This window comes from Cucumis melo, chromosome 9 (assembly GCF_025177605.1).
Source record: "Cucumis melo cultivar AY chromosome 9, USDA_Cmelo_AY_1.0, whole genome shotgun sequence".
NCBI classification, from domain to species: domain Eukaryota; kingdom Viridiplantae; phylum Streptophyta; class Magnoliopsida; order Cucurbitales; family Cucurbitaceae; genus Cucumis; species Cucumis melo.
The window spans coordinates 24,946,648-24,972,619 of NC_066865.1; the positions used below are offsets into that span (position 1 = coordinate 24,946,648).

Below are 25,972 nucleotides of genomic sequence, written 5' to 3' on the forward strand. Positions count from 1 at the left end.
CCCTAGAATGTTTGAACCTTTAGAGTGTTGGAGCAAACTCCCGATAACGTTTGATCCCTTGCTAGATTTCGTGCTTCCTAAGAGTTCGAGTATCTGTTAGGAGGCCTTTGTTTTAGTTAGGGCCTTGTTTTTGTGGGGTTGTATCTCTTTGTATTCTCTCCAGCAAAAGCTTGGTAGATTAGTTAAAAAGAACACAATTCCCCTCAAGCTAAAATTTTAAAGTTGATTTGATAAGAACAATTGAAATAGATTTCAAAGATCACTGCTTCTGTAACCTATATCAAAATATTTTATGTAGATAATTTGATAAGAAAAGTTAAAGCAGATTTGAACCATCCTAATAAACTAATCTCCTTCCTCTAATTTCTCGGAAATTTTGTTCAACAAGCTATACAAATTCAAAGTTCAGACAGAACTTGATACATCCTGACTAAACAAAAGCGTAATGCAAGAAGATAACCAGAATCGAGTACTATTGAAACGATGAATACTATTATTCTAATTTCCTTTCGATCTCGAAGAAACGCATACAGTACTGGAAATGAATTTACAGAAAAACGAAATAATAACTCTGATTAAAGAAAACAAAGCTCACGAAATTGAGTTACAGAAATCATATCATCCTAAGATCTTGTTCACAATCTAACCTCGAAATGTTAAAAATCGTAGCACCGACCATTTCGTTCCCAATCGCCGTAGCGTGTGGGCTCGTGGCCTTTTGGTCCACCGATCTCGGGGGCCATTTTTTCCGTATCAACTCCTTGATCTTGACTACCTCGGTCATCTCCGGCAGCCTCGTGTTGATTCGGCGAACTTCCTTTCTCGGCCTCTCGTTGTTCCTCGCTAGACACACCTTGCTCCGATCGAGAAGGCTGTTGATTGGACGAGGAACTAACGAATCGGCTCAACGAGTTGGAAGTTAGGCGACCCACCGTCGGCAGGGCTGACAGAGTCGGCGGCGACGAGAACAGGCGGCTGAGATGGCTCGACATACTTTGTTTACTCAATCGGATCCGCGAACACCCGGCGGTTGGCAGGTGACGAAAATTAATATTTATATTGCCGCGATACGACGTCGTATTGAGCAAAAAAAAGAAAAACCACCGACCACGTGTCACTGAATGCTGTTCTTCAGATTACCCCTATTTGTTTTATTTGTTGCTTCTTAACTAATAAGTTTTTAATGATTTTATGTGAAATCAATATAATAAATTAATAAAATCATTTAAATTAATTAATAGAGCTAAGTATTCAACTCTAACATAAAATTATAATATTGAAATCCAATAAGTTGGAGATTATAAAAAATATCAAAGTTTATGGACTATTTATAAATTATAACAAAATTCTATATTTCTATTTGTCATGTCAATTAAAATAATAAAAATTTTATTTTTTTATTATTGATAAAATTTAAAATTTTACTGCATGTAATAAATATTTTAGTTTATTTTATTATAATTGAAAATGTGTCTACGTTAAAATTAAATTCAAAATTTATGAACAGAGAAGGTAATGTTTTGGATCTAATAGAAAATAGACCAAAATTTAAGGATAAAATTGTATTTTTTGAAAAGAAAGAAATAGAGAACATGGGGGCTACTTTTGGAACAAAGGCCAAATTTAGGGTATGTTGTTTAAAGAAAATAGTTTAAAAAACACAAATAAATAAAAGTTTGAGGGTAATTTGTGTAATTTGGGCAAAAATAAACAAATAGGATTGGTGAAACCTGAGATGGAAGCATTAGAAATTTAGAAAGAAAAGTGAAATTGAAGAGAGTTGGAGGAAAGAGTAAAGCAGAGGAGGAAGAAGAAGAAGAAGAAGAAGAAGAAGAAGAAAATGGGAGTAGAAGGGCATGTTTTGAAGCGAATTCCACGCATTAAGTTCCCTGATAGACACCCGAAATCATCCTTACCTTCAGGTTCCTTTCTTTTTCATTTACTCATTACGTTTTTCCTTTTACTGGTTTATCTGTTGCAATTTTTACAAACATGAATCTTGTGGATGAGATTTTGTTTCCTGTGGCATATAGATTGCTTCTTTGTTTGCTTGCCTGCTCACAATTTCACTGAGTTTAGAAATTGAAGCTAATTTTTGTTTTCTTCCTGTCTGTTAGGTTGTGTAGAAATTAGAATTCAATTGGTTTTGAGCTGACTTAAATAGAAACTCACCAGGTTACATACTGGGTCATTTTTTGGGTTTCTGTGGAAGTGGAAGACATACACACACACATACATACATGTAGGATTTGTTTGGTTGTGTAATAAACATAAACTCATTGGGTATTTGGGTTAGAAACTGAGTCAATTGCTTGTGAATTGAAGATTTTTTTTGTCTGGTTAGTTAGTGCAAGTAAAACTGACTGATTTAGAACTGGGTCAATTGTTTGTTGTAGAAGATGTTTTGTTACTTTGTTTGCATAGAATCTGAAACTCCATGGATTAGAGAATGGGTGAATTTTCTTGTTATTTTGGAAAATTCTTTTATCCGTTTGTTGTCTAGAAGTAGAACAGAAATTCACTGCATTTAGAAACCGAGTAATTTTGTTGTTGTATTTATACGGACACAGAAACTCACTGGTTGTAGAAGCTGTGCCAGCTTTTTTGTTCTTGTGGAAGATTTTTTATTTTTTTCTGTTATGTGGTACAGAGATACTAAGAAGCACGGTTATTTTAGTTTGGAGTTTCAAATACTTCGGTGCTCCTAGGCTTATTCGGGTTGTGTTTTATACTTGTTAGCACAATAAACCTGCGTCAAACACCAGTGGTACAAAACTAATACGAGTCCAAAACTTGTGAATCACATATCTAGCTCTTCCTAAGCATAATAAACTGACGTAGATAATATTTTAGGACAAAATTAATACATTCTGAGAACATAATGTGTCAAACTCGTTTTTTAAGCATGTGAATGGTATTGTACGGTTTCAGGGAGCTGAAGAAGAGGCTATATGAAATAGTTAGGGTTAGAGGCAAGTGCCCAACTGAGATTGGCTAAATGGAAACAGTACAATAAATCTAAAAAAGGTCAATAGTGCTAAAGCAAAGAATTAGACACAGCACATAATATTTATATAAATATGTATTACAACTATTGACTTCGAATCCATTCTAGTATAAGAATGATATATATTTAAAAGTTTATACTTTAATAAACATGTATTTGCCGTTTGTCGTGTCCTATTTTCTTAAAGGGATTTGTCATTTTGTCTTGTTGTATACTTTTTCCAATATGCATATCCATGTTTGTGCTTCTTATACAAAAGCTCAACTTGTTATAAAATTTAGGTGAGATTCAGTTTGCTTGAGGGAAGTAATTCTTTGGTTTTTAAGATATAAAAGCATCTGGCTTAGGTTACTCTGCAATCTTTCATCCCATAGCTGCGGAAAGGTTTGAAGTTAATTTGAATGGCCGAGGTACCATTTGATAAAAAATTTGTTTTCGAATACTGTTTTTGATAATGAGCTTGTTTTCTTATTTTTATTTTATTTTTTACTATGGATTTCACCTTCCTTACTGAAACAATCTAAACACTCAAAACTACCTTTTTCTTAGTTTTCAAATTTTGGTTTGGATTTTGAAAATATGGAGTAGATAACAATAGGTGAAAGTTGTGTTTATAAGCTTAATTTTCGGAAACCAACTATACTAAAACAAATGGTCATCAAATGGGGATACAGGAGTAAAATTCATGTGAATTTTCTGCTAAGACAATGTACTTCTCCCTATCTTTCTCATCTAAATCTACATGGTTTCGATTTGGATATCTGCCAAATGGTACGATTCTCATTACCTCTTTTAAAAAAATTTCAGCCTTAATATCAACTGAACATTTTAAATTCTTATTAATAATACTCGGAACTGGTAAGGCTGTTTATCTGGCATAAATTGCTGTATTGAATTTTTTGCACTTGTGCTTGCATTTGAATTAGTTTCAATCAGATTCGCTTGCATTTAACTCCATTTATGATGTTTGCTCATGATTTTTCTAGATTCTTCAACTTGCTATCATTTCCACAAATTTGAAACAAGATCATTTGTAATCTTTTTCAAATGCTTTCTCATTCTAAGTTGTATCTTATTTTGCTTGTCGGATAAATCTTACAATTTCATTCTTTAGGTTCTGCTCTCCAGTCTCAGCACAACTCCGACAAGGACATTGGCTACTATGCACTTTCAGGTTCCAATGTGCCAGCACCACCCCAAAACACGGCTGTGGGTGGTAAAGCATCGCTCCTGCCGAAGCGTACGCCTGTCTCGGACAGAGAGATTGAGGCTATACTGGTAAGCAAAATAGTCTCTCTTTCCGGATACTGTGTTAACAGTTACAGATGGGGTGAGGGGAGAGTAGAGAACATTTTGAAAAACAGTAGATATCATTTAAATAAGGTTATAAAATTAAAACGAATTTTTTTTATCTTAAATTCACTTTTAGGTATTGATTTTGCAATAATAATAAAATAATACTTTTACTTTTTGTTTTGGAAAACAAATGAAAATAAAAACATGATTCAAGAAACTTGGTTTTGTTGTTTACAGAACTTCTACCTAACTTTGAAAACGTTTCTGAAAAATGAGAAACAAGAAGAAAAAAAAAGTTACCAAATGCTTCTATTTCTCAAAAATAGGAATCCAAAAACAGTAATTTGCCATTGAAAGTACTGATTTAGGACTGCCATTTGTTCTGATAGGTTGATCCTAGCTTCAGTCCATAAACACACACAAAGAATTTGAGCTTTTCAAACCCCATGATTTGTCTATTTTCTTTTGTTTTTGTAACAACGCAGTTGGGTGGATGCTTTTGATGTTTCCCATCCGATGTCATGGAAGGATAGCATAGCGATTATTCAGTATCGGGTTCGTTATCCTTGTTATCCAATAACATTGTTCTAAAACATTTGTTGCAAACTTCTGCATTCACCTGAAAAGATATCAGAATCATCTTGATTTCGATTCCTTCTTGTATGAGACTGTTAAACCCTTGCACTGGGTCGAAACCCAAGCAGAGACACCTTCTGCTTTCTTTCTTGTCTCCTCTTTAGATTGTATCCATCAACGACCCCCTACAAGGAATATGAAATGAAAAAAATGGAATGTTCTTAAAAACATATAAGAACTTGGCCATTGTGATTGTTTATATCGGGAGTGTTCCTTTTCTTCCCTTCCTAAGGTCGTGACGAATTTTCTCGACAAAATTTTGTCTTGGCATCTCAAAATTGAAAATTTTGTGGGAATTAAGAATATTCCATGGTATTTATTCATGCATTATTGTTTGAGTTCCAATTTTGTGTTTGACGAGAGAAAACAACCAACAAATATGGTTCGTCGGATCAAAAGCAATAGACGTGATTCACTAGATTTTGTGTTTTGTTTTAAAGTGTGACTCGCTAAATTTTTTGTGTCTGATGTCGCAACTAGAACGTATTACGAGTTAATGATTTATGTGTTCAAGAAAATAAAATCCAACTTTTTGATACAGTTATTCAACTTTTTGATACAGTTATTTAAGTAGCTAAAATACTTATAATTACTTTTGAGGTTGTTAAAAAGAAATGAGCATTTGTGGATTCATTTGACAAAGAAATAAACTGATGAAGTGATTGTTTGTTCAATTACAATTGTATTGATATACTTGTTTGTATGCCCAATTGATGAATCTATTCTTAATGATTGAGAAAATCAACTAAGGCAACATATTTATTTCATGACCATTCAAGTTTAATCCAATCAAATTGTGACTATAATCAGTCTAACCAAACATGTCATATTTGTATAATGACATAAGTTAATCCAATCAAACTACGCTGGATCTATTGACACGAATTAGTTTAGTTAAACTATACCATTACTATTTGATATATGAGTCAATTCGATCAAATTGTGTCGTAAATATTTAGTGACATTCTTTTATACAATTAGATGGTATCATGTGATGATGGGCTTGGACTCATGATTAGATCAACCTAATTCTATATAATCTCTTGTGAATAGAGGTCACTCATCATGTTTTACATAAGATTTCAAAAGATCGACAACTTTTTAAAACTCCTCGAAGAAGTAAATCTTTTATGAAAAAAATATACACCTTGGAGTAATTAAATTTTGAAAAAAGCAACAAAGTTGTTGAAAAAAATATGATATCAAAGATATTCAAAACTTATAGAATCAGGCAAATGAAAAATAATTGTAGATTAAAGACTTCGCATATTGATCAAAGTAAATGACATGAAATGAATTTGAAGACTCAAATAGGCAATATAATTGTCAAAATCAAAAAATCCAACCCTCTTACAAGCAAAAAAAAAAAAAAGATCGAAAAAACGAATAGCCTTTTTGATACTCAAAGACAACAATTTCTTTCAAGATCTCAAACACTTTTATAAGGATAGGAAATAATTGTTGAAACAAAAAGTAATAACCACAATTCTTATAGTTTACTTTACACATGGTTATTAGCATTTTTCGACTATATTGTTCCCGAAAATATATAATTCTAGCTTAAGATGCACAACTATATATTACTATTACACATGAACATTGGATAATTAGATATTTGATAGGGCATTCATGATGTGGTTAGATGTGCTTTTTGTACTTTTTTAGGAAGTTCATAACCAGAAATTAGTAGTATTAAAAGAGTTAGTTTAAAGAAAACTATTAATGTCTTTGCTAATTGAATTTAGAGTGTTGGGGAGACATTGATATATCATAATCAAAACATAAACAACAATGTTAAAACTTTTGAAAGAAGATAAGTTGGCTTAATTAATTTGTGGATTATATAGTTTGAATTTTTCTACAATTTGACCTTATGGTTTTAAACTTTTTCAAATTTAAATATGATTTAGAATAATTTAAGTTATTTTTGATATATTATTTTAAATTTAGTTATTGAGATATAAATCTCACAAATAGTTCAACTTTATGCTTTTTTCGCCACGAGAGTGATAAATTTTGGAGTCATTAATAGTAATTTTAAGGATGAATCTTTGATTTTAAAGTAAAAAGTTATAAAGTTTGTTGGTACTATTGAGATGTTAATGCTAACACTTCGGTGAATGAAATTATTATAGTGCAAAAGGAATATTTGTGACAAATTATGAAATATGATATAAATTTGAAAGAGAGAAACGAAGATTTATAAATGAATTAAAAATAAATGTGGATGGACATATTTATAAATTAAATGATCCTACTTTTATTTAAAGAAAAGTGAGGTTAAATTAAAGTTGGGAAATATGGGGAAAAAAGAAAGAAAGAAAAAAAGAGAGAGAGAGAGAGTTTGGGAATAAATATTTTGAAGAGAAGTGAAGTTATAAAAATAAGTGGATTGAAGATTAATAATATTAATGGCGTGTAATGAGTTGCTTGGCTTAGTGTATTGGCGAGGGGGATTGAATTAGATGAGAGAAGAAAAATGATCGACGGCTGAGAATCCATGAGATCAACGGTGCTTCGGTGACCGGCGATGGGTTTTTAACCGGCGAAGTGGGCAGTGGCAGCAGCGTAATTTCGTATCACGTGGACCAAATTATCCGCAAACCGCTGGTCCTCTCCGGGTCTCGTCTCTCTCTCTCTCTCTCTCTCTCTCTCTTTCTCTCGGACATAACCCCAAATCCAGACTCCTCAACTCCCAAGAAACCGTTTTCCTCTCTTCTCCGCCGCCGTCGCCCTATCTCCGGCCGGCGCATCTGCTTTCCGGCGATCTCTTTATCTCACTCGCTTTAGGGTTTTCTTTTTCCTTTTTGCATTTCGTGTTTCGCGTGAGGCCGGTGCTATTTCAGTGTGAATCTTTGATTCTTGTGTTCTTTCCTTTGTGGGGGAATGGCGTTGCTGTTAGGGTTTTGATTCTGCCCATTCGAGCTGTGGGATACTGCTGGAAGATTTGAAATTTAGGGTTATTTTTTTTCTTTCTTTTTTCTTTTTAATTTACTTAAGGGGTTTGTCTTGAAATTAGGGTTTTCAGTGTGATTCAGTATGCCGAGGGGTTCGAGGCACAAATCTACTAGACATGGGTTGAAGGATGCTAGGGAATCCTCGGACTCGGAAAATGATTCTACTATAAGGGATCGGAAGGGCAAAGAGAGTGGGAGTAGGGTATTGAAGGACTCTGCTTCTAGTGAGAAGCGTAGATTTGATTCCAAGGACACAAAAGAGTTCTACGGCTCAGAGAATTTGGAGACGGAAGAGCATGGACATTCGAAGAGGCGCAAGGAGAGGTATGATGAGGGAACGACTGATAGGTGGAATGGGGGAAGCGACGATGAGCTTGGTGTTCCTTCCAAAAAGTCAAAACCGTCAGTGGATTCAAAGAGCAAAAGAAGGGACGAAAGTGTGGGATTGCAGGGGGATGGCGAAGAACTCAAGAAGAGTAGTGGGAAGGGTGAGGGAAGGCACCGTGAGTCAAGCCGAAAGGAGGGTAGGAATGGTGGAGGGGAAAGGGAAAGGGAAAGGGAAAGGGAAAGGGAAAGAGATAGAGATAGGGATAGGGATAGGGATAGGGACAGAGATAGGGATAGGGATAGGGATAGGGATAGGGAAAGGGAGAGGGAGAGGGAGAGGGAACGGGAAAGAGAAAGAGAACGAGAAAGAGAACGAGAGAGGGAGAAGGAGAAAGATAGGAAAGGTAGAGAAGGAAGAAGTGACAGAGGGATTGCAAGTGAGGAACTCCGTGTTGAAAAGCAAGTGGAAAAGAACACAGGTCAGGCATTGAGTTACAGTTAGTTTTATCATCACTGGGCAACTCGTGTATCCATTTCTCTGCACTACTTAAGAATATTGATACGCTTATCTATTGAACGTGCTCTTTATCTTTACTGATTAGTGTCCACATTTTCCTTAGACTCGTTTTAAGGTGTAACGGGTTGATTTTGTTGTGTTTGCTGTTTGGAGATCTGGTTACATCATTTACTTATATGTTGGTCCATTTTTCCTGTATCATTTGCTGTATTATAATCTTGTCATATATTATTCTCTTGAGCTTCATTGCAAATGACGTAGGAAGTCCAGTGTGCTGGAAAATGCAAAAATAACATAATTTGCCTCCCAAAAAGATTTTAGAGTATCATTGGACTTTATTCATGCTGAAAATGCAAACTTTTCAACTATCATTTCTGTCCTGATTGATAGTCATTTTCTGCTTTAAGTTGCTCTTTGTGAAATGATGTGGTTTAGCTGTAATTAATGAGGATACTGTTATTTGTATTTATAGGCTGCCATATTTCAGGCTATACGTGATCTTTTCTTTGTTTTTTTTGGGTACTAAAGGATGTGATGGTGGCGACTTCCTTGGTTCTCTTCAGGATTATCTTACACTCCACCCCTTAGAAGGGTTTTGTCTTTTCATAATGTCTTATGATTTTTTTTCCTGGAAAAATTGGTGATACTTATTAGTTATTTCCTTTCTTTGTTATTGTCGTTATCATTATTATTTGTGTATAGCTGTTTGTGGAATTAAAAGCATAATAGGATGACAAAATATCCTTTCATTTTGCTGATTTGGTGAAGTATGAATGTAAAAAATTTGCCCAAGTGTGTGATTTGGTTAGATTCTGCCTTGAAGACTATTACTCCATTCTCTTTACTTTAAGGAAGAATTAACCAAGGAGGAGAACCAAACCCTCTCGTTTTGTCTGCGTTCCGCAAGAAAGTTCTTTGGTTGGTTTTCTCTTGCATCAAACTTCATGTTAAAAGCTTACGAACGTGCAAAGATTGTCTAGTGGTCACAGTCATTCTGCTACCTCATCTCTCTTCCTACCGAGGTCCACAAACTCTGGTTAAGATCACCCCTTCAAACTTTGAGGCAAGGAAGGCACACTAATTAAAGAGCAAAGCTTCTTTTACCCTTTAGGTCTTCGCCTGCTGATATGATAAGAATTTACGTCTTTCTTCTTCCTTCATGGGGAGGGTTTCCTTGTTACAACATCTACTCCTCTAAGACCTTTCTGAACCCAAAGAATGTCATCTTTCTGTCTCAGTATCATGAGGAAGCCAAGGTTTTAGGAGTGAGAAGTAGGTCAGCAAAACAATCTACCACCCACAATGCAGGCACTTGATTAATGGGAATTTGGATCTGTCTTTATTCACTCCTGTCCTCTACGTTGATTTTTCTGCCCCCTCCTTGCACAACTACTTTAAGACCAAAGATTTTCTGTTGATTCCTGCCCAAAAAAGGAGTTACACTACCCTCCCTTTCACAAGTCACTATCAACACTTCTCTTAATACATAGTTTTTCTGGCCCTAATCATGCAGTTGGCAGTGGCTAGGATCTTAAATATCAAATTTTGACATACCTTATGAGTTATGCCAGCAAATGATTTACAGTGATTTTTAAGTTAATTTTAGTCAGGATAGGATAAGTTTCTAGATTTTGTTCTATTTCTCCTTTCTCTCAATTTGCCAACTTATTGTACATTTTGATATGTAATCGTTAAAATTCTATTTCTCATTTTAACTATATTTCCATTTCTGGTTTGTTTGTTTGTATGTTTGCTTTTCATTTTCAGTATTTTGATGGGGCTGTAGAATTTTTATTTTATTTGATCTATGGGTAGTGTTGTCATTTACAAGTCTTAGTCTACGTTCATTAGATTTGAGTTGTATGTATGCATTGTTTGCTAAATTGGTTTGTCTTAGGAATTGAATTATACTTGCTTTTGGAGAAGCATTTTTTTTGGTCTATTTTCAACGTGTACTAATTGTATTTTAATTTTGTCCAAAATTTGGATCTGAATCTTTGATTGAATTTTCTTCTGTAATTTGGTTTGCTTTCCATGTCATGATAACTAATTATTATCTTCTCTTCCTCTCTCACACTCTCTCTCTCAGATGCCCATGCTCATGCTCTCACATTTTGGTGAACAATTTTTCTTTATTGAGTCTAATGTTAGCCAGAGCTGATTGTGCATGTTGGTATTGTTTTCTTATAGTATAGATGGATGCGTTTTGAAAATATTTCATTTGATTATTTTAATATTTTGATATGTCGCCTTATATTTAATTATTTTTTACAATAAAATTAGTTGCAATATCACTCTTATAGGTCATCTTCTTGACATTTTGTAGAGTGTATTACACTTTTTAATGTACTATTTTTCATACTGGTTTATGTACTAAGGAACAGATTATGTATATATATGTATATATGTATGTACCTATTTTTTTATATGTTTTTACCTATGGTCTCATCATTAGATGAATTGTGATCCCATTGAACAAAATAGATGGTTTAGATTTTTCCTATTACCATTGTCTTGTTGACTGAGTATTAGTTTACATCTGATTTTTTATACGTTCTACTTGAATGCAGAGAATGTGTTGCATAGCCCTGGATTAGAGAATCACCTGGAGGCACGAGGTAGGAAGGGAGCTGGTTCTTTTGATGGAGATAAACATAAAGATGATGCAGGAGATGTTGAAAATAGACAGCTATCATCAAAGAATGATACTGTGAAGGATGGAAGACGAAAGAGTGAGAAGTACAAGGATGAGAGAAATAGGGAGAAGTACCGAGAAGATGTTGACAGGGATGGCAAGGAAAGAGACGAGCAACTTGTTAAAGAACACATCAGCAGGTCAAATGACAGAGATTTGAGAGATGAGAAGGACGCAATGGATATGCATCATAAGAGAAACAAGCCTCAAGATAGTGATATTGATAGAGAGATAACTAAGGCCAAACGTGATGGTGATCTAGATGTTATGCGCGACCAGGATCATGATCGCCATCATGGGTACGAGCGTGATCATGATCAAGAGAGTAGGCGCAGACGCGATCGTGGTCGTGACCGTGACCGTGAACATGATCGGGATGGGAGGCGAAATCGTAGTCGAAGTCGTGCTCGTGACCGTTACTCTGATTATGAATGTGATGTTGACCGTGATGGATCACATCTTGAAGATCAATACTCAAAATATGTTGATAGTAGGGGAAGGAAAAGGTCTCCAAATGATCACGATGATTCTGTTGATGCTAGATCTAAAAGTTTGAAGAATAGTCATCATGCAAATGATGAAAAGAAATCTTTGAGCAATGATAAAGTAGACTCAGATGCTGAGAGAGGAATATCTCAATCACGGTCCCGTCATGGAGATGTTAATTTAAGCAGTCATAGACGGAAGAGTTCACCTAGTTCTCTGTCACGTGTTGGCACAGATGAATACAGGTTGCAGCTTTTTTTCTTTACTGTCGAAGTTATTGTGTGTTTGAAGTCCTTGTTTCATAGAGAAATAATTTGGCAATGATGTTCTCTTTTAATTGGTTGGTATGGCCGTTCTTCAATTTTTGAAATTTATCTGCTCTATTTTTAGCTTCTATACTGCTATGTATTGCATTTTCTCTATTGAATTGCATAAACAGGTTAAGCAACTATTTATTGGTAGCTCTAGTTTTATTGCTTTTAAAGTATAATTATCTTTGGTTAAAATACCATTTTGCACCTACATATCGGTAGCTCATCTTTCATGCTTTTAAAATATGATTATGTACTCAGCATCTTTGTTTAAGGTTTTGGTTTTTGTTTGTTTACGTCTCATTCTATTTTTGTTCTTATTGTTAGTTTGAAGTTTAATTTGATTAAACTTGGTAAAATAACAATAGTTTCCATTCAGGAAAGGACACTGTGAATTTGTTTTCGAAATTTATAGAAGGAAAGGCTTATAGAACCTTTGTCTGCGTGGGAATTCTATTATGATTATGTGTGGTGATTTCTTTTCTTCAGGAAAAAAACGGAGAGCTTTAAGACATAAAATGCATGTCAATCACACGAACATTAAGACAAACTTCTGTTTTGTTTTTTCCCCCTTCCTATTTTGCCTTGTGAATGGCAATGGCATGATGGCATATAGTTGCATCTGATAGGGTTCAGGCAATGGAGCCCCACTGTCCATTCAATCCCACGGTCTTAATTCTTGTGTAGTGATATTTTTTCCTTCTCTCTTTTTTTGGAAGGATTGCTTCTTGATAGGAAATGATGCAACGACTGGCGATGGTTTTTGTGATATTGGTTCCTATTAGAACTACGTTTTTTGTCAAGAGGGTTTATTATATTCAATGGATTTAATTGGTTTGATACAAATGAACACTTCACGTATTGCAAGAGTTATCAGAGCAATGGGATGCTCATTTATTAATCATCTTTTTCTATTCTAGGCATCAAGATCAGGAAGATTTGAGAGACCGATACCCGAAAAAGGAAGAAAGGTCCAAATCAATTTCTACTAGGGATAAAGGTGTTCTTTCAGGAGTACAAGAAAAGGGTTCAAAGTACAGTTATTCAGAGAAACCCAGTGAAACAGAGGGTGGCAATGCTACTGAGCTGTTACGAGACAGGTCTTTAAATTCTAAGGTATCTATCAGCATTGAGCTTGTCAAAGAAATCTCTTTCTGTTATGACTTTGGACCTAACAGTTCTTATGTTTTGCAGAATGTTGACATTGAAGAAAGTGGACGAAGGCACAATACTTCTATTGATGCCAAAGACCTCTCTTCTAATAAGGATAGGCATAGCTGGGATATACAAGGGGAAAAGCCTCTGATGGACGATTCATCTCAGGCAGAGTCCTACTATAGCAAAGGTAGTCAGAGCAATCCATCACCATTCCATTCACGCCCTGCTTTTAGGGGTGGAGTTGACATTCCTTTTGATGGTTCACTAGATGATGATGGCAGACTTAATTCTAATAGCCGTTTTCGAAGGGGTAATGATCCAAATTTGGGTAGAGTACATGGCAACTCTTGGAGAGGTGTTCCAAACTGGTCAGCACCACTACCAAATGGCTTTATCCCTTTTCAGCATGGACCTCCTCCTCATGGAAGTTTCCAATCAATTATGCCACAGTTTCCAGCACCACCTTTGTTTGGTATCAGACCTCCACTCGAAATCAATCACTCTGGAATTCATTATCGGATGCCTGATGCTGAAAGATTTTCCAGTCACATGCATTCACTAGGGTGGCAGAATATGTTGGATGGTTCAAGCCCTTCTCACTTACATGGATGGGATGGAAATAACGGTATCTTTAGGGATGAATCTCACATTTATAGTGGAGCTGAATGGGATGAAAACAGGCAGATGGTGAATGGTCGAGGATGGGAGTCTAAACCTGAAATGTGGAAGAGACAGAGTGGTTCCCTGAAAAGGGAATTACCTTCCCAATTCCAGAAGGATGAGCGTTCAGTGCAAGATCTCGTTGACGATGTATCAAGTAGAGAGGCATGTGATGAGAGCACTGAGACTGTTTTGACAAAAACTGCTGAAATAAGGCCTAATATCCCTTCTGCAAAAGAAAGCCCCAACACTCCTGAGCTCTTCTCTGAAACACCAGCTCCTCTTAGACGGTCAATGGATGATAATTCTAAGCTTAGTTGTTCTTACCTTTCTAAGCTTAAGATTTCCACAGAACTTGCACATCCGGATCTGTACCATCAGTGTCTTAGATTAATGGATATTGAGCACTGTGCGACTGCAGATGAGGAAACTGCTACTTACATAGTTCTTGAGGTAGACTTCTGGATTAAGTTTCATCTTGCCACCTATGACGTTTATGCCTTTCTCTTAATTATTTGAATTTAATTATTATTCATGATTGATCATCATCTTCTTTACAGGGTGGTATGAGAGCTGTGTCAATCTCTTCAAGTAGTGCACGTCAATCTCTTTTCCATCCAGACAAGAACTCAGTTTTCCAGGTATAATAAGTGATTGCATCAAGTGTAGGAGATAGAAGTTGTCTGTGGTGCTTAGTATTCACATTAGGTTTAATATGTTTGATGGTCTTGAGACCTGGCAAGATGGCAAAATTTTGGAGTATCCATTTTTTCATGTATTTTTATATCAAAGCACTGCGAAACTGTCGTGTAATTTGTCACTTATAGTTTATAATATTTATTCATTGATGCCTTGGCATTTCCACAGTGGATTTCAATTCCTCTGTCTTTCTGTCTTGACAAAATATGGGGGAAAACCTGTGACGTACTATGCTATATGCTATTTGAATGTTAGTAAAACTTAATCTTTGTAGATTATTGGCAAAGAATGATGCTCAGAAGTTAATAGCTTGATATAATTGTGGTGTTCATGTTTTGCAGCATGCAATGGACTTGTACAAAAAGCAGAGAATGGAAATGAAGGAGATGCAAGTTGTTTCTGAGGGAATCACGTCCTCTGAGAGGAGGCTTGAAGAGAAGGGGATGCAAGTTGTTTCTGGGGAAATGGCTGCCTCTGAGATGAAACTTGAAGGGACGGCCTTCGATTTCAATAATGGAGAAGTTAAGACTCCTGATTCAACTGCCGATGTGGAAATGGAACAGACACCGATCAAAACCGTTGGTGTTGATGAGGAAGTTGAGACAACTGAAGCGTTGGGGAAATTGGAGGCTATGGCTTCAACTGGCAGCCAGGAGGAGGTTAAGTGTCTTGAAAACTCAGAGGAGTCATTGCCGAATAGCAATTTGATCGAAGTGGATATGATCGATTCGGAACAGCAGGTGGTGAACCTAGATGCTGAAAAGGATACCGTTTTCATGGCGAAGGACAACACAGCAGTGAATGACAGTGATAAATTCAGTAACAATGACATTAAAGGGATTGCCAAGGGCAATGATTCTAGTCGATGTGGAGTTGGCAATTCTTGTTTTGACAATGCAGTGAGTGGTCCTTTGTCATTTCCAGAGGAAATACCCGAGACTTGTGAGGGTTTAATGCCTGTGTCAATTGGGTCTGAATCTTTAATTTTGAGTCAGATACATCATTCTCCTGAAAGTACACATTGAAACAATTTTAATATCGCTGATTTTGTTATTTTCTTAGTTAAGTTATTGATTTTTCTATTCTTGTTGCTTCATCTTCCTGCAAGGAATAAAATTTCCTACTGTTCTGCACTTTGGTGCATGTTCTTGAGGTTTTCTGTTTTTTGGTCAGTTTATAGTTTTTCGCATAATTTCCAAAATTGGAAACTTCCTTTTTTTTTTTTTTTTTTGTTTCTCTCTTTTGATGATTATAGTTCATTATTCTCTTCAAGGAAGCTGTCCCTTTTCAGGAGCCAAGCAAACCTGCAGAGTTGGGAAAACTTCGACCTGAAAGGAGGTAATATCTAAATTCAGTTTTGCTTTACATCATATATATATATCTTTTAATTGGTCTCATCATTTTGGTTTAAAAGTTCAATTAACAGGGTTTTTAAATTTCATCGGTTCCAACTTTTGTTTTGCCTTATTCTATTAAGAACATATTAAACAGGACAAAATCTTTGTTAAAAAGTTTTTCTGAATTACATTTTGAATGATGGTCCTCTTCCCTCCAGGAACCTTTTTCTTTTTTAGTTTTAAGGACTTCATTTTTCACCTCTTGTTCTCTCTTCCTCTAAAATACTTTTGACCTTTAAAATGTCTATTTTGTCCAAAAATAAAAAGTCTATTTTGTCCAAAAATCTGTCATAAATTAGAAGTTAGAATCTAATGGAGTGCTGGTTAAAAGACTTCTCTTAGCCAAGAAAATCTAGACTTGTAATTTACGTTTTAAATTTAATTCAATGTTGGACATGAACATTTTAAATTTTAGCTATTTTACTATCTTGTCATTATTATAGATGACATGGATATGATTGATTAAGATAAAAAAAAAAAAAAAAAAAAAAGCTAAAATAGTTTATTTTATAGAAAGAAAAAAGATTAGGAATAAAGTAGACATTTCCTAAGAACAAAAAACCCAAAGAAAGTAGAGATTTCTTTTTAAAGTTTGTTGATCTTTTTTATGTAAAACGTACGGTGGTGAAGCACATCAACAATTGCTTTCATATCAGCAAAAGAAGGAATGAAGAGAATGAAGATAGAAAGATAATGAATGAGTGATTAGGTATAAAATGCTTGAGAATAAAGCACTCGATTTCCCTTTTTAAGTTTAAAAGGAAAGTAGGGGTTTCTTAATTATTTCAAGCAATTCATATTTTGTAAACTTAATTCTTCACAACTATAATTAATCATGAACCCCATAAACAGTATTAGACTTCTTGATATATAACACATAAGTTTAAGTTAATTTCCTTTTGATTCGAAAATTGTGTGATGAAAAAAAGGAAAAATCAATCGTATTTTCAAAGTCTTCGAATCATAAACTCCATCTTTATCTAATTCCAATCATCTAAGTAATATGAATCATTCAAGGCACTGAATTATGTAATTTTAGTATTCTCTATTATCTTTTTCTTTATTTCTGTGATATGTAAAGTGGAAACAATTTTGTCATTTTAGAATAAGGTTTCTATTGGAACACTATCTAAAGTTTTGCCTTCGTGATAATAGAATTTTAGTTTCGAGTCTTTTCTTTCTAATTTAGTTGAGAGATCTTAAATTTTGCAATTCATGCTTTAAACATTCATGAGATTGATCAATTTTATAGATGTCTGAATCTTGGGACAAAGAATGTAAGCGTGTATCGTTTCTTCGTGTCTAATCCAATCATTAGGATTGAAATCAAATTGATTTTGAGGATTTAGGGGTTGTTTCGGCCAACGAATTGGAAGTGTCGAAGTTAAAAAGTATGAAGGTTTTGTTTTGCTCAACAAGTTCGTATATTTCACGATAAAGAAAAAATATCAATTTTATGTCTTATTAATTTCTCATGTTGTGAGCCTAAATAGATCCTGAAAATTCTCATATTCGAGGAATTCTTATATTCAATTTTCTAACATTTTCGATTATCACATTCAGGTAAATTTTGACACGGTAGAATAAAGTAAAAGAAAAAACAAATTTTTATCTAAGATAAAATGATATTTGATTCTAGCTTGTTAAAGATTAGGAAATTCATATTCTATTAAGATTAAGATAAATTCGAGATCAAATTTCTTATAAATACACTCTTATAATTCCATTCGAATTATCCAAGTATTTTTTACTTCTTCTCTATTTTATTATTCTCCTTGTTTTTTATGTTCCATTTTTATTAAATTACAAATTTACCATTGAAGTAAAGATTATATGCATTTTTCTTTTGTCAAAATTTGGCATCAACCATCACGAGATGACAATATAAAACTATTATAGTCAAAGTTAATATGATAAAAGTTAATACAAAGACAATACTACGAGCAAAGTTGTACTCGTAACAGGTGGTGTCAGCCATAATTTTATTTCAAAAGACTATCAATATCTTTTGAAATAGTCTTTTGAAATAAAATTATATAAAGGATTTCCATCCTCTACTTTATTTATATAAACTAACAAACAAAGATGAGAGTTTAAATATCAAAACATACATCTTAAAAAATAAGGGACAAAATAGAACACAAATTCAGACCAACATTATATTAGGTAGGGATATATGTGTATGTGTAAACATGCAGGTAGAACTCAAATATCTATCAAAATGTTAACAAAATTCAAATATCCACAATAAGAGAAGAAACATAAACAAACTAAAGGGATCTTAGTTTAAGCAATGTAGAGCCCAAAGTTTTCAAATAGAAAAAAATAGTATATATTAATTATTGCTATGCTATGCTCATCTTTTCTAACACTTCAAAAACTTTTGGTATTGGACATTTCTTTAAATTTGGTTTCTTAGACCAGTTAATCCCTAACTCATTCTTGTTGCAAAAGTGAATAATTCTCTCGTTCCATGTTTAGCATGAAGTTTATGGATTAACTCCACATAGTTTGTGTTCATATCATAACCTTGAAATAAGATGAACTTAAACATTGTTTGAAGACAATGATTTTAGGAGCCATAATTAGAACTGTAATTGATACAGATCATAGAACTTGAATTAGAAAGTAGAAACTAGAAACTAGAAAGTACAAACATCAATATTACAAAGCAGCACTACTATGAACAAACACTTCTGCTTCTTTTTCTTTTTGTTTTTATTAAGCAAACACTATTTACAAATCTATCTTCTACATGTTTCACTTCAGCCCTTCTAAAGAACTAATCGTAGATCGTTCTTCTAACCACATGTTTTCCTCATGATATCATTGCCTGATCCTTATCTCAGATTCTTCAGTCTTGGCAAACCTTCCTCTGATTCTTGGTTGACTGTCAGCCAAAGCCTTTCTGCAAGCATACTGCCAACCAAAAAACAGGCTCTTTTTATCCTTCATCTTATGATCTCAAAGAAACATCCTTAAAACTTTTTAAAGCTTTAACAATGTTAGTGAATGTATAGATTGTTTTTTGGAAAAGTGATGGCCATTTGGACGTTAACTCGTCCAATATGCTTACTGAACATTGACTGCCATGTAAATTAATTACCTTGATCTTTCTGCCAAAGTTCCTTTTTGTTCTCTTGTTTCGGTATCTTGATAGCTTTTCTTTGCGTTCTTCAGCGGTGCAATTGTTGATTAGCAGCGGCCGCTCGAGAGAAGAATGGAACTGGCTCCCAGCACCATTACTAAGAGTCTGCAGCAGATGTTTAGAAATTAGAATCAATCAATGACAACACCCCAATTAACTTGTGGAAATGATTGAAGACACTAAATAAATATTTCAACATAGTTTAACAATTAGAGTGTTCTTCACTCCTCAGATAGCACCTATTTCTAGCTTTTATAACTTTGAGATTTCACCCTTTCAACAGTGTATCATTCTGACTACTGGTAATTGTACTCAAATCTTGAACATTACGATTCTTCTTCATGTCAGTTTCTGTATCGAATTTGTGAATGCTCCAGTTTGAAAACATTAAATAGCTTAACAACATATAAGGAAGTTTTCACTATAAAGTTGGAAATCAAGTCTGACCTTGATATCACCTTCACTAAATGCCCGTCGCATCCCATAGACCTCATTGATATCCATTCCACTAAAATCTAAGATACTGGACTTCATTGCAGGGCCTTGCATCCATTCCATTGATCTTAAGCATCCTGAGCTAACACTCTTTTGAAGTGTTGCATCAGGAACTGATTTGTTTTCTGGAATTTGGTGTTCATCCGTATTTGAAGTCTGACTCTTAAGATCGAAAACTTCAGATAGTGGTGTTTGTATTGCTGCTTTCTCTAAAAGATCCTTCTCACATTCATAGTAAACCTCACTCAAAAGCTGATCACTTTGAAGCGATTCAAAATCTGAATCTTTAAGTCCCTCTAAGGAGATGTTGGGATTGCCAAAGGACATCATTGAAATTGCAGCCATCATAGGATTGAGACCTGAAAACGATTCCTCGATAATTGGTTCTGGAGCTTTGAATAAGTCGCCTTCACCCCCCATGTTGTATTCACATACAGTTGATGTCTGAACCATGTTGCTCTGCATTAGAAGAAAGAAGGTGAATGATGAAAATTAAAGAAACTAATATGGGGGTGATAAAGATACAAGAGGCTCTTTTCCAGCTGACTTTAATTCAATAAAAAATTAAACTAATGCTTAATGCTATCTAACAGATGCAAAATACAATTGTTTTGTTTTAAACAAAAATTCATAGTTCCAAGGGAAAAAGAGCAGCTAATTTGAGGAGAAAACAGGTGAACATATTCTTTGATGAAAAGATAAGGAATAAAAGTTATTTGAATGAAAAAGGTGGATGTAAGTTGCAAGGATCCTGTAAAATTCAGCCAAGTTAACAGAAATCATTGGAGAAAAGTGAAGTAGTTCAAAGAATATTGCTACTAAGGCTAACTATTTATAGTGAAAAAAAGTAGTGGAAAAGCTGTGATGAGAGCTTCCTTTTGGCATTATAAAACTGAAAATTTGCAGATATCTTAGGTTAAAACAGCTCTCATAAGCAAACATTACCAAATACAACATACAATATTCCATCCCTAAAATATCTTTAAGTAAAAGCAGCTGAGCAGTATCAGCTTTTTCTGGCCATTTTCCTCTCTTCCTTCACAACATATGATTATAACAGAAGAAATTGGTGTGAGAGAGAGCTTCCTTAAAAACACTTTTCCATGAAGGTTAAGGAAAAGAATAGTGGGAAATGAGTTGAACAAAAAAGATGAATGAAAAAAAAAAGGAAGAATGATCGAAGTAGGGAACTCAAAAGAAACTGTTCTCTCTTTCACTCTCCTTTTATTTGCCTTTTTCACCCATCCTTTTCCAGATCCAACATGTAAAGCAGACTCAAACTACTTCCCTATGCACTTTGAGGCAATTAAGACACACAATGGAAAGGAAACAGAGCTTAAAGTTTTCTTTTTCCCATTTTCTCAGGAACAAAACAGTAGATATCATAATCAAGTTAAATACAAACAACAACAAAACCACAGAGCTAAGTCCAAAAACTAAAGTTATAACAAGTTTAAGCTCAAACCCAGTTCATAATCATCTAAAAAAATGCTGCTTAAAAGCAAGAAATGAGAAAAAAAAGATTGAGTTAAGAGATGGAAAGTATACCAATGGAGAATCAAGCTTGTGGGTTTTGCAGAAATCCTTTGCTAGTTGAAACTCATCGGAGAAATTCTGGAAATAAGGAAGCAAATGCTCAGTTTCAGCATACATTTCCAAAGCTTTGGAGAGCAAAAGAAAGTCCTTTAATGGTTGGTAGAGAAAAAACCCCTCCTCCAGAGTCCCAGGAAAATAGGTCATAAACTGATAGCAGCCCTCAAAAATTATTTATGGGCTTTGTTTGTATTTAAGCTTTTGGATTTGGGAACTGAAAAGAAAAAAAAAAAAAAAAAAAAGCAAGCAAATTTATACACTTTGATACAATATTAAATAAAATTCATCAAAGATTAGAAAGAAAAAAAAAGTGGAAATATTGTCTTTTTAATGATGATGCTGATGCAATAATAATAAATAAAAAATAAAAAAAACATGTATGAAGACAAAGGAAAGAAAAGACATTAATGAATATTTTATAAACTGAAAATGTCTCTCAAGTTGATTTCTTTTAGTTATAATGTAAATGAATTAAAGAATTGCAAATTGCAAATTGCAAAGGGTGATGAGTGATGAGTGATGAGCACCAAAGGCAAAAAATAATGGTATAGGGAAAAGTTTGTGGAATGGTCAGTGCAAAAGAACAAGAGGCAGAGGCAGAGGCAGAGGCAGGTCCCATAACAACACTTCATCCCACCCGCCCTTTTGAAGCGCGTCCCTTCACTCACACCTTCCAACTTGCAAATTTATGTTCTTCTCTTTTACTTTTACATTTTTGTTGTTTGTTGTTTATGTTGTTTATGTTGTTTATGTTGTTTATGTTGTTGTGTGTCATCCATCACTTCCAATCTCCTTCCCTCTCCTTTCTCACTTCTTGTTTTCTTCTCATTTCATTTGTACTAACTAACTCATATTTGAGTTAGAGATATAACCTCACTTGGTTATTTTATAATATAGAAAAGAATTTGACATGCAAAATAAAGCAACATGTTAAGATTAGATTTAGATGAAATAGAGAATGACCTTAGACTTATATGGGTCTAGGTTCATCTTCATGTTGGAACTATACCCTTACCTTAGTCTTTCCCCATCCTCTACTCATTTCACTAACTTCAATTTTATCCATTGCTTTGGACCCTTTTTTTTTTGTGTGTGTTCTTGACTAATGTTTGAATTATAATGATATAATTTGCCTTTTTCTTTTTCTTTTTTTACTAGTAGCCATAAGAAGTTGATCTTAAGCTTAGGTTCTAGTCTAATCTCAAATGGATAAATTTTAGTTTACTTTTAATAATTTAATAATAGTATAAGAGCTTGGTTGTGTCAAATATAATGTCGTTCGACCTACCAAATCTTATGAAACATATAAAGATTTTGTTCTTAACAACTTATTTTTAATTAGCCTAACTTACCTGAGTTAGATAGATTTTATATTATTGTTTCCTTGCAAAAAATGAAATATATATATATATATATATATATATATATAATAAATGTTTAAAAATATTGAATATTTAATGACATATTAAACACAAAATGAAATTACATAAATCTACTATACATATTTTAAAGTCGAAAAGATTAAAAATGAAATCGATGTTATAAATAAGATTGAAATCTTTGTTTGTTAAATTAGTTAGATGATAAATTAGTGAAGGTTGGAAATAACTTTTAAAGTGGTTAAAAATATGATTAGAAAATATATTCTTAATCATTTGAAATTGATTTAATAAATTTAATATTACACTTTTAAAGATAACTTTCATATTCAAAATTAGTTTAGAAGGATTATTATATCACATTAACTAATAATTAAACTTGTCAATACATATAATATACTTTCAACCACTAGGTTAGATGTTACATACATATACATGTGTGTGTTTAATTTCATAAACCAGTGTTAATATATAGTGTCACATTTAATTTAATTTAAGTTTAGATATAAAGATTGACCTGAAATGATTGAGTTTACCTTTAGGCATAAGCTTTTCTTTCTTTACCATTTCTTTTCACATTACAAACTCCCTTTTTTTAAATATATATATATATATATATATATATATATATTATTGAGAGATTCCTCCTAATGGAAATTTATGAATTTCAACACTTGGAGAATATTAAAATAATATAATATAATATTATCTGTAAGCAAGTAGATCAAATCAAATCAAAATCATGTCTAAAATAAACCTATACAAACAGAAAAAGCTCAGGGTGGCACAGCTACTTCTTACAATATCCAATAATTAATTCTAAAACCTATATATATACACACACACATATTTTAAATTAATTAGTGTATGACACCTCACTTCAAACCTTACTTTATTATTATTTATTAAAAATATAATATTTAGGTGTATTTCAAACAAAAACATCATAATTTGTCGTGGGTTTCTTATTTCTTCTATGTAATGTTTAAAATTTCTTTTTCGATATGGGCAATGAAAGGAAATGCAGAAAGACGAGTGCATCTCAATGTTACCTTTTTTAAAATATTTTATATAAATTTCAATTTTGTATACTCTTACACTTTGAAATGTTTGTTCTTACGCTTAAACTTTAACTTTGAAAATATTTGTCCATAATTGGTTTTTAAAATTTATCCAAGACATCTCAAGTTAAAATAAAAATATAATCTATGTGGTAATCAAGAGTAAGAGTAAAAAAATGTACATAATATTACTTATAATTATTGTAATTATTAGAGGGTGATTTTGGATCCAGAGTAAAATTGTAAAATGTCAAGTTTTGCCAAATGACTAATATGCATGGCATGCCCGACCCAAGAGATTATTTTAGGCCCACAATGAGGCTTAAGAGAGATGCTCGATCTCAACCTAAACGTAAAAATGGGCACAACCCTCAATTCGATATGTTATCTTATTATCCTGAGGCGACTTTGAAACTTATGAAAAAATTTAGGTCAAAGTTTCTCTATAAGTTCATTATCATGATTTCATATGAAGTAAACTAGACTTCTAATTTCTAAACTATTCTAAATTGTTTTCTATCTTTAACTTTGTCTTCACAGTCATTTTTCTTTATTATTGTTATCAAATGAAAGTGAAAGTTAGACATTTTTTATTTTCTAAGTTCTTTCTTCTATTAATTAAATTTTGATAAATGATGGACATAATTGAAAATTTATTCTAAAGTTTGAAGGGTATTTTATATTAACTTTGCCTTAAATTGCATGGGTTGGGCAGTATATTCTAAAAGAATATTTATGATATAAAAGAATATACTTTAGACCAAAATGTTAAAGAATATATTCATATTTTTATAGATATAGATTTTCAGTTGTCCATGTGAGACTTGACCTTCAACAAACAAAAAAAAAAAGGCCTCCAATTTATTCCAATACTAAAATAGGCTAAAGGAAATAAAAGAGATGATGTCATCATATCAACCTTTTATGCATTAAAAATGTATACATATTTAGAGTTTTTTTTTTCTTTTTTGAAAAAATATTTATGAATGTGTGTACGTATTCATATATAGTGAAGATTAATCGATTAATCAATCAATCTTTTGTAAACACACAAAACATAACATAGTGTTATCTATTAATCTCACAATAAAAATAACTATAGATATAAGATGTATAACTTAGTTAAAGAATATATATGAACGTACAACTCAATGTATAAGTCTCTTTATATACACATAAATATTCGTCAAATATGAATACTTTACAAAGATACCAATGTTCAAAGAGAATATAGACTACTTTTTAGAAAAATTTGAGTGTCTCTACCCAAATATCAAAACACCCCTACCTAAACCAAAGAGTCCCCTTTTCTTTTTCTGGTCTTTTTAAATAAAAAATTGTTTTTAAAATATGTTCGTTCTAGGTCCAAAATGTCAAATGATATAAATTTTTAGAAAAATGTCAGCTCTTTAATGATGTCATCATTGCATGAAATTACAGCATTACCCAACTTCTTTTATTAATCTAGGGTTTTTTCCTTCTTCCTCTCAACCACATGTTTTTTCTCGTCTCTCCAGACTCCTCTTCTTCTTCGACACGTTTCTCTGACTTCTTCTCCAACATTGAGCAACACCAACTCAAAGAAGGAGGAGAACGAGACCGGCCATTCGACCAAGCAAGATTGAACAAGAGTGATACCAACCATACAAGACCATGAGAGATTAAACGAAACGGCTTTTTTGCATACACGTGAATGTATAAGTATACTCGAATTTGACATCAACGGAGAGTTATTCAACATTATTTTTTTAAAAAAAACTAATCATTAAACATTTTTTCTCTAATTTTTAGATCATTCATCCAGAGACTCGTAAAAGACATGGTTTATCTAGTTGAGCCTAGCATGAAAAAAAAAAAAAAAAAGAGAGAAAAGAGAAAAGAGAAAAGAAGATATTTTGGAGAGAAGTTTTGAGAGAAACAGGGTTTTAATGTAATTAAGCCACTTGAATGAGTGAGGCCATTGATGCAAAGAACCTTCACTATACAAATATAAATGCAAAACCCACTTCACACCACAAGAGATATAGCAGCAACAAGAACAGTTTAATTAATCAGAGAGAGAGAGAGAGAGAGAGAGAGAGAGAGAGAGAGAGAGAGATTCTTTGTTATTTGGGCAAATAAATTATTCATATTCTGCCATCAATGTGGAG

The 25,972-nt window shown here is 33.3% G+C and overlaps 3 protein-coding genes and 1 long non-coding RNA gene across 6 annotated transcripts; 3 read left to right on the forward strand and 1 right to left on the reverse strand.

The window, feature by feature from the left end:
* Positions 1 to 1,628: 1,628 nt before the first annotated feature.
* Positions 1,629 to 5,138, forward strand: LOC103482959 (uncharacterized). 2 transcript variants are annotated; one of them, XM_008439368.2, is made up of 3 exons: positions 1,629 to 1,922; positions 4,122 to 4,285; positions 4,789 to 5,138. In XM_008439368.2, the coding sequence occupies exons 1-3, from the start codon at positions 1,841 to 1,843 to the stop codon at positions 4,804 to 4,806; spliced, it is 264 nt and encodes an 87-aa protein (XP_008437590.1). In that variant the 5' UTR covers positions 1,629 to 1,840; the 3' UTR covers positions 4,807 to 5,138. The 2 variants fall into 2 exon arrangements, with proteins under 2 accessions (XP_008437590.1, XP_050945930.1); XM_051089973.1 differs by having other exon boundaries at positions 1,699 to 1,922; positions 4,693 to 5,138.
* Positions 5,139 to 7,356: 2,218 nt separating this feature from the next.
* Positions 7,357 to 15,882, forward strand: LOC103482960 (uncharacterized). Of its 2 annotated transcripts, XM_051089974.1 has the most exons (7): positions 7,357 to 8,702; positions 11,311 to 12,166; positions 13,153 to 13,348; positions 13,427 to 13,577; positions 13,659 to 14,503; positions 14,611 to 14,691; positions 15,091 to 15,882. In XM_051089974.1, exons 1-7 carry the CDS (start codon positions 7,979 to 7,981, stop codon positions 15,772 to 15,774), a joined length of 3,537 nt encoding a protein of 1,178 aa, XP_050945931.1. In that variant the 5' UTR covers positions 7,357 to 7,978; the 3' UTR covers positions 15,775 to 15,882. The 2 variants fall into 2 exon arrangements, with proteins under 2 accessions (XP_050945931.1, XP_008437591.2); XM_008439369.3 differs by having other exon boundaries at positions 7,358 to 8,702; positions 13,427 to 14,503.
* A 158-nt stretch (positions 15,883 to 16,040) lies between these two features.
* LOC127150945 (uncharacterized) lies at positions 16,041 to 17,042 on the forward strand. The gene is made up of 2 exons (XR_007823582.1): positions 16,041 to 16,087; positions 16,777 to 17,042. It is a non-coding gene; the product is annotated as an uncharacterized LOC127150945 (long non-coding RNA).
* Positions 17,043 to 18,687: 1,645 nt separating this feature from the next.
* On the reverse strand, positions 18,688 to 21,914 carry LOC103482962 (two-component response regulator-like APRR7). The gene is made up of 4 exons (XM_008439370.3): positions 21,338 to 21,914; positions 19,742 to 20,248; positions 19,253 to 19,399; positions 18,688 to 19,065 (listed from the first exon to the last, which is right to left on the reverse strand). Exons 1-4 carry the CDS (start codon positions 21,527 to 21,529, stop codon positions 18,973 to 18,975), a joined length of 939 nt encoding a protein of 312 aa, XP_008437592.2. The 5' UTR covers positions 21,530 to 21,914; the 3' UTR covers positions 18,688 to 18,972.
* Between the last annotated feature and the right edge of the window lie 4,058 nt (positions 21,915 to 25,972).